General features: G+C 31.8%; 1 protein-coding gene across 7 annotated transcripts in view; it reads right to left on the bottom strand.

Moving 5' to 3' along the window:
* Positions 1 to 233: 233 nt before the first annotated feature.
* NAP1L1 (nucleosome assembly protein 1 like 1) overlaps positions 234 to 8,401 on the bottom strand; it is a 29,380-nt gene continuing 21,212 nt past the window's right edge. For 4 of the 7 annotated variants that reach the window (XM_045829522.1, XM_045829516.1, XM_045829523.1 and 1 more), the window contains 11 exons: positions 7,825 to 7,966; positions 7,258 to 7,338; positions 6,600 to 6,728; positions 5,730 to 5,801; positions 4,984 to 5,123; positions 4,387 to 4,532; positions 4,273 to 4,292; positions 3,483 to 3,605; positions 2,714 to 2,743; positions 2,157 to 2,204; positions 767 to 1,116 (listed from right to left, as the gene is read on the bottom strand). In XM_045829522.1, coding sequence (XP_045685478.1) covers positions 1,081 to 1,116; positions 2,157 to 2,204; positions 2,714 to 2,743; positions 3,483 to 3,605; positions 4,273 to 4,292; positions 4,387 to 4,532; positions 4,984 to 5,123; positions 5,730 to 5,801; positions 6,600 to 6,728; positions 7,258 to 7,338; positions 7,825 to 7,966 — 967 coding nt within the window. In that variant the 3' untranslated portion in view covers positions 767 to 1,080. Of the gene's footprint in view, positions 361 to 766; positions 1,117 to 2,156; positions 2,205 to 2,325; positions 2,480 to 2,713; positions 2,744 to 3,482; positions 3,606 to 4,272; positions 4,293 to 4,386; positions 4,533 to 4,983; positions 5,124 to 5,729; positions 5,802 to 6,599; positions 6,729 to 7,257; positions 7,339 to 7,824; positions 7,967 to 8,401 lie in introns of those variants that run through there. The other 3 variants (XM_045829517.1, XM_045829520.1, XM_045829521.1) reach the window with 3 other exon arrangements.

The raw sequence follows: 8,401 nt of genomic DNA, 5'->3' as shown, positions 1-8,401 counted from the left end.
GTTTCAACCAAAAGAAATAAAACTTAAATTTTCTTAAAAAAAAAAAAAAAAAGAAAAAAAAATCACTTGTCTTTGTTTTTTACACTTTCTTACTAGATGTAGTACACCTCTTCCAAAGTTGGCACCCTTTTCTTCAGTATGATGGTAAACTGAGTATAATGTTTAAGTCAAGCTAGGGCTCTATTTCTGCCTGAATTAGTACACAATTAAGACATTATCTGTGAGAACTAAAATTATATTTGACATTTTTATTTTAGGCTGCAAAACCAAAAACAAGCAAGCAAACAAACAACATAAAACTTGAAATGAACTTGTCAAATGATGAAAATTCATCCTTTCCAGGGAAGCAGAAGGTAGACCCTACCACAAAGAAAAGATGCTTAGTTAATGAGGTTAAGTTTAAGAGTACAGTTAAAATAATAAAGCTTAACTTCTGAAAATACTAGGTTTTATTCACCTCCCTATGGTAACCAATAATCACACTACTGAGTTAGGGTTCTTTCCAGTGAACTATGTCACCTAAAATATAAAAACCCATTAATCCCCTAGGTTAACATGTGTGTTCTTACTGGAAATTCTTAACCATAGCCTTATCTTGACAAGTTTTTTTTTCATTAATGATAAATTGTTTTAGTATAGGCACTGCATTTCTATAACAAAGTAATGAAGGGCAAAGCTAGTACAAGCAAACTTAAACCCATGGAACTACCACCTGAAAAAATACTTTGGTTCTTCAAGGAAAAAAAATAGCAAAACAAAAAATCTGTTTCATTTAATAGTTGTTTTATTTTTGTAGCTGTAATCTAATAATTACATGATAAAAAATACCTCAGAAGAACCAAACTATGTAGATGAATGACAATGTGTGAGAGAATTTCTGCATTCAATATATCTGGCAGAAAAACTAAAGTTAAAATGCTAGGTAGAACAAAATTGTTTTTAAAATACCAATTCCTTTCCTTTAAAAAAAAAAATACTGAGTCTACCAAGAAAATACAAAAACATAAGGCTGTAAGTAAATAATAGTTGTGTTTAGGCTATTACAGTGCAGGTTATCCTCAAGGCCACACACATCCTGCTTCACTGCTGCTTGCACTCTGCTGGGTTTTGATCCTTCTGTTAAAGGAAAACAAAAAGTCAATCTATCTTTTTCTACCTGCTTCAGTTAAGTTTTCATTAGCAATTAACTACCTTAATTATCACATTATCTCACTGCTCTGTCAAAACTTTTGCCAAATTAATGACAGGTTATAGCAACGATGGCAAATTAATTTATTTAAACATTAGCAGATAACAAAAGTGCCAAAATAAACCCAAAATTTAAACTGTAGAATGAACTCTATAAATTGAGACACACTGAGCCATAATCTCATTAAATTAAATAACTAGGCAATTGAGGTTAGTCATAGTACCCAATATTTTTGCTTTCTTATAGATCAGTTATTAAAAAAAAATACTCATTCCATTCACAATTGAACTGTTAGGAGTAATTCATACTTGTTAAAATATTAAATTTGTTTTTAACTATCCCCTCTTACCTGTTCGCTAGGTTAAAGTGATTTTCTGGATATTTTATAGCATTTAGCAAATGAATGAATGTATTAAAGAGAAACCAGAGTTACAAATGAATCCTGGTAAAATGTATGATGTATTTTGTGGGGAGGTAAAGAAAGGTCTTTACTAATCCTGATATGACAAGTTCCAGGAATAAAACTGGGATTCAGAGATGGAAAAGAGAGGTGGTTGAAAGAATCTAACCAAGCACTCCTGCATGCAGATGCTTTTAAAGCTGACCTTTGTTTATAAGCTTTCCTTTGGAAGGAAACAACCTAAAACCATAGCTATAATTTAAAATACTTCTAAAACACTATTTTAAAAAATGTACGTGGTAACATGCCATTAAAATAGAATCCTAGGACTTCAGTTAGCCTGAAACTGGAAAATATAGTCAGAACCAAAAATAAAAGTTTCTTAGAGAGAAGCATAGAAAGTATGTACACTGTTGAAATGCCAGTGGTATTACACACACACACTCTCTCTCTCTCTCTCAATGGGCTAGACTTTAATGTACAAAATCAAACTTGATGTATTCAGATACACTAACTCTTATTTAACCTGATTTAAATTTAATAGAAAACAGCACTAATTTTGCTCACCTTTGAGTCATAGTCTGGATCATTTTCCTCATCTTCTTCTTCCCCTTCCTATATTAAAGTTCAAAATGCATCCATGAAGTAGGTACACAGTAGCAAGAAACGGCTCATAACGTAGGGAGAATTTAACACAAGTTATGCTATAGGTCAAAAGAATTTCATGATTACAAAGTTTGGTGCAATGCAATTTAATTTGAAAGCTTCTAATATGAAAAATTTCCCAACACAACTTGAGACATCCAGACAGCTTTTATTGAAAAGATTTACTGCAGCCAACGTTGAAAAAGTTTACTGCAGCTTTTGACTTCTTCAAAGAGCTGATAACCCTGCAGCAGAACAGAATTATTTGAAATAAAAAAAATATTCTGAGTTTTGCAATTTATTTATTGAAACCTTATACATACATTGTTTGGCTGTAGATTCTAAAATTGTAATTTTTCCAAAAAATGATTTTATCCCACACATCACAGAATAATGATTATAGCAAAGGAATACATAAGTCACTCAATTTCCTTCTCAGTGTGTTTGAAAGAATTATCTGCTCATTTGGTAAACATTACCTCATCCGCTTCTTCACCTTCTTCATCATACTAAAAAAGGAAAAAAGGATCAAGTTTAATGAAGCTAACAAACTTTGGAGAACAGCATTATTTACATTCATCATTGTATCCATTAATAATTAAAAGGAGGAAAAATACTTTCCCTGAAGTGACTGACTATAAATTAAAAGAACAATAGCTATAGGAATCACTCAGCCCAGTGCCATATAAATCTATCATTTGAAGAAAATCAGAGCAAAGTACCACTTGTGGATAAAATATGATTCGGGCAGCTATTGGTGTAAATATTACTTTTCTCTACTTATGTGTGAAACACAATGCATACAAAGTCCTTCTGAATATTGCCATTTAGCAATAAAGACTCCCAAGCCTTTGAGGGTAGCCTAATTTTACCTTAATCATTAGGTAATATTCCTTGGGATAAAAATTCTATGCTTCCTAATATGGTTATCTCAAGTACTTTAAAAAGTCCTTGGTATCTTTTATTTGGTTAAAAACAACAGCATAATAGATCTACAATACTAAGCAAACATAATTTTCACTAATTCAGCCAGTCTTCCAATTAGCAGAAAAATAAAACCTACAACAAATGGACCCAAAGATGGCCTACTTAAAACAATTCAGGAAAGTTATCTACAGGAAATCAGTAATTATCCTAATTGCATTATTCTGTCTTGCTTTCTAAAAATTACATCTATTCATTAAACCCCTCGCCAATTCTGACTATCATACCCTCACCAATTTTATTGCAGGATTCAGATTCACTCACATCATCATCATCATCTTCAATAGCTTCTCCAGTAAAATACAACACTGATCTTGGGATTATACGCTCACGTAAAAAGTGACCAATTTCAAAGTCTGCAGCAAGGATAGCTTCAGCATCATCATCCTATTTTAAAAAGAAAAGCACAAAATTTAATAACTTTGTTTTAAAACTCTGGGATTTAAATCATGAAGAAACTCAATTTCACTTTTAACTTCCTATCATTTTTAAACTAGCTTACACGTGGTATGATCAAATAGTCATTTAAAGGTTTCTAATAAAAAGAAACTAAGTTGAAATTAAGTGTACATACTCAGAGAAATTTTGGGAAATAAAAATTAGAGCTGGTTATTGCTTATTTTTTATGGTTTGAAAGTAAAATATAAATAAGCAACTTGGTTATATGACTAAAATTTTCCTTTTAAAGTATTAGTTACTGAAAACACCAAGTGGAATAATAGAAGGAATCTCAAGTTTTCGTAAGTATGTTCTAGTTTTAATAAGGAGGAAAACTATATAGTCTTGAAAACCTGAATCCCTCACAGCAATATCTGTCAAGTCTCAAAAGAAAAAAGAAAAACAACAAAAAACTTAGCTTTTCAGCATTTCTCAGTGAAAGCACCAGGAGTATTCTGAGTGTAATCTTTCAGATCCATAAAGGCCTTCTCTATGTACTGCAAGGCTCAGGACAAAATGCTAGTATCAACTACTCCACTACACACTTTTCAAAACCAATCTTATTTTCACATACAGGAAACAATTCCATAACTAAATAAATGACAATTCAGCTTACCAGGTCACCACTCTCAGGAACTGCAAAATTGAGAAGAGAAATTCAAATGAGTAAAAAATTAAACAAAACTTACTACAAAACAACTAAAAATACCCCAGCTAAAACAATATTTACCTTCAGGAGGAGCAAAAAAATTAAAGAAAGAATCATTGGAAACTGTTTTGGTCACAGTACGAACTGTCCCACGTCCCTTGTGTTTCTGCTTCTTTTTAATGGTTTTCAAAGTGACATTCTTCCCTTTTTTCCAATCTATCTGGCACCTTCCAAAACAAAGGAAGGGAAAAAAAATCTGTCACAATTAACACATTACTTTTAATTGCATGGAGAACTAAGATTTTTCTAAATAAATAATATATTAACTTCAAATCTTAGAAGGGAAAACTGGTCCAAATGTTTTCTGTAGCAATATAAGGAGAAAAATTTATTTCTAAACATTTTTTTCAATAAATGTATTCATAATTACCACAAATTTACAATATAATAAATTAAAGTGTGCATTTCCTTTGGAGAAATATCTGTAATAGCCCACAGCCAAGAAAAATTCTAGGAAAATGGCTAAGTTCTCAGAAAACATTTTATTCAAACATTTGTTTAGAAATAAACTATGTATGTATATATCAAGCACACACACTAGAAAAATACCAATGTCACAAATCACAAGTAAAACAAAAACATGTAGCGTTCTATTAATATAGTAAAATTAAAACTCACCCTGTACAACCCATAATTTCTGGTCCATCAAAAGAAAAGGGATCAGAATCATCTGGTTCCGACCTCATCCTATATGTCTTTGTCAACACTTCATTTGTGAAATACTCATTGGGTTCAAAGTGAAATTCTAAAACAAAGCTCTTAAAAAAAAAAGTATGAAAACAAATTAAATTCCCACACCACCATTTTCAATGCTTTAGTAAATAAAGCTTAAACTGACCAAGTCCCCCTTCCTCCCTCCATCCCCATGAAGATGACTTGTAAATCTTAGACTAGATCCTGAGCTTGACAAAGAAAAAGCCCAACCTTACTACATGCCAATATAAGAATCTATAGCCTATAGTAGCTTTGCCCATACTTTACATAATACCATTGATGGTTTTTGGGACAAGCTGTTGGTTGATTTCTCATAATGGAGAAATAGGGGCCTTCTAACATCTTGTTTTATATAATTCCCAGACATATGCCTTTTAATGTAGAAAAAGTATTTTCTTATTCATGTATCTTTGATACTATTTTTTAGTCCATTTTTAATCCAGGATCAAGAATAGACTATATTTTTAAAATAGTTAAAAGGTAGGAGAAAGAATAAATGTTATATATCACATTACCAACAATTAAGTATACCAAGTATCATTTTTAATTTCTTCTCACCCCCTCAAATGTCACATCTTTTTAAAAACTTTCCATTTATTTATCTGTAAACACTTAACGTTACAAAATTAAAAGTATTTCAAAGTTTTTACCATAGGCTGGCCAGCATCTGAGAACTTCACTTTAATATCTTTCAAGTGCTTCAGAATAGGCTCATCATGTTCCTTCAAATTAAAAATATATATATATATAAATAAATGAGTAATGTGGCATTTTAGAATTAGTGTTCTGTTACTGGACAAGAAACATTTTAGAATGAAGTTTTACGTAGCAAGGACAACATCATTATCCACACTAACTGGGATGAAGAATATAAAAGCCAAATCTAACATAGGCATGTTTGCTTTTATAACTACTGCTCTTTGTTTCTTTCAATCTGCTTGATGTTTTCCTACTTGGCTAACGTAGAGATTCAATAAGCAGTCATTGTTTTGAGATTTGTTTCTTGACATTAACTTCCAACAATCACTGTATCAGGCAATAAGACTACAATACAAATGGTAGTGGCTCAAAAAATGTTTCTGATTAGGAGGGGCAATGTTTCCCAAAAAAGTGACAATTATAAACGAGTTCAAGATATGTACAGTATTCTTTTAAAATGCAAATGTTCCTTGGAATAGTAATTTCAGACTGAAGTATCTTCTGGATAAGACAATTGAAACTGTTAAGTCTTTCACATCCTACCACCACACTAAGCATCTAAGACATAAGGCACAAAGCCATGAGAAAGGAACAGACAGTAATGAGCAATTATCAAATGGACCATTTCATTATCAAATTTTTGAAAGTGAATAGTTTATTTGGTTATATTAAGCAAAGCTGCAATACTGCCTCTATACGTAACAGCTCCTTTAAAAGGCAATCATTCTACAATATTAATAATGATGAGACTAGTCATCAGACATTTATATTTCAAAGGTTTACTCTCTAAGGTAAACTGCCATTTTTAAGAATAACATTACCTGAACCATATCACTGAGCAAGTCAACATTCTTAAAAACAGTCAACCAAAATTCGGGGATTCCCTTGGGGTCTTGTTTTTCTTCATCCTTTTTCTCATCTTCAATCTTGGCCTTTTCTTTCAATTCCTCCTTGATAAATAACAGCATGTGTTACTGAATACTTAGATTAGACCCTTAGATTATATATTCCCTTAATTTAAATGCAATGGTATAAGTATAGAAACCAACAAACCCTCAATTAGTAATTACAACTTTCAGTCCTAATAGTTCTAGTCTAATTACGTAACCACTGCTGTTACCCATACCAAATCTACTTTTATAAAATAATGACTTTTAAGCATAGTAAACAGGAAAACCAAAACAAATATAAAACTTGTCCAATTTTTTAAATTCCTGTTTTAAAATCATTCATCAATGTTTTTTAATCAAAATATTGTATTCTGTTAACCAACCAACATTAAAATAGCAATTTTGGAGAAAGAGAGTCATGTTAACAGCACTGATTTGTGTTCTGCCATTATTAGTTGTAGGCAAGTCACTCAGAGGCCTCCATTTCTTCACTTGAAAAAGCAAACAATCCTCTGCATGTCATCAAGTTCAAAGGAAAAGTTTTTATTTCCAAGGTATAAAACATACTAAATTAAAAGTTGGCACCAACCGAAATTTCATCTTCCTCATCTGGTTTCCATTCACATTCTTCTTCCGTAGGTTCATAAATTGCATTAATGATCTCAAATCGCTAAAATGATTTAAAAAATGGTTTACATAAAAACACTGACATCCAAGCAAAAAACTGTTTCTCATTAAGAATCCATAGAGCCCTGGCTGGTGTGGCTCAGTGGATTATTGAGCGCCATACTGCGAACCAAAGGGTTATGAGTTCCATTCCCAGTCAGGGCACACGCCTGGGTTGCAGGCTAAGTCTCCAGTAGGGGGCGCTCAAGGGGCAACCACACATTGACATTTCTCTTCCTCTCTTTCTCCCTCCCTCCCCCTCTAAAAATAAAAAAATCTTAATATATATACATATTATATATATATATAATATATATATAACTCATAGATCTAATTAATGTATATCACAACTTAAATGTTATTATTGATAGTTTTCCCCAATTCATACATGTAATAACTATCTTACTGAGAGGTCTACTTTGTTTCCAGAGTTTTATTACCTTCTTGATTTTTACATAAATAAATAAAATGAAACAGTAAAAAGCATTACCTTATCAAATAAAGGCTGATAGAGAACAGCATACTTTCTTTCAAGATCATGAACTTCCTCATAGAACTTGGCTTCTATCTGTGCACATTTAACTTGAAGATTTTTGAGAGCATTCACTCGTCTTTTAACTACCTTAGGCAAGCTGAAAGGTTAGAAAGCACAAAGTTACACAGCATTACAGTAAGACACAAGTCACACTTCTTTTATTGAAACTGAAGCATACAAGTGAATGATAGGTTTCCTATATGAAGCAAAGATATACTAATTTAAAGTAACAACTTTAGGAGATATATAAGTACATGGGCCTCTGGACTGTAAAAGTTGAAAAGTAAAATTTTAACCAGATAGAAAAATGTAAATCATATTATCAACCCAGATCTTTCATCATACTCATCGTTCAGTTTTGTTTTCAGTAAGGGCATCTCAGCTATAAAATACAGTCTACCTTATAAAGTTAAAATGTCATGGAATGACAACACTAACTCTAAGAACAACAATGATAACCTAAATTTTCTTTAAAAAAAAAAAGAAGAGAGTATCTCACCTGTACCCATTAGTATTGGGGGAAAGGAAGGGA

Source organism: Phyllostomus hastatus, unplaced genomic scaffold, assembly GCF_019186645.2.
Source record: "Phyllostomus hastatus isolate PE091 unplaced genomic scaffold, TTU_PhHast_1.1 phas_scaffold_93, whole genome shotgun sequence".
Lineage (NCBI taxonomy): Eukaryota > Metazoa > Chordata > Mammalia > Chiroptera > Phyllostomidae > Phyllostomus > Phyllostomus hastatus.
This window is presented reverse-complemented; position numbering and strand designations above follow the sequence as displayed.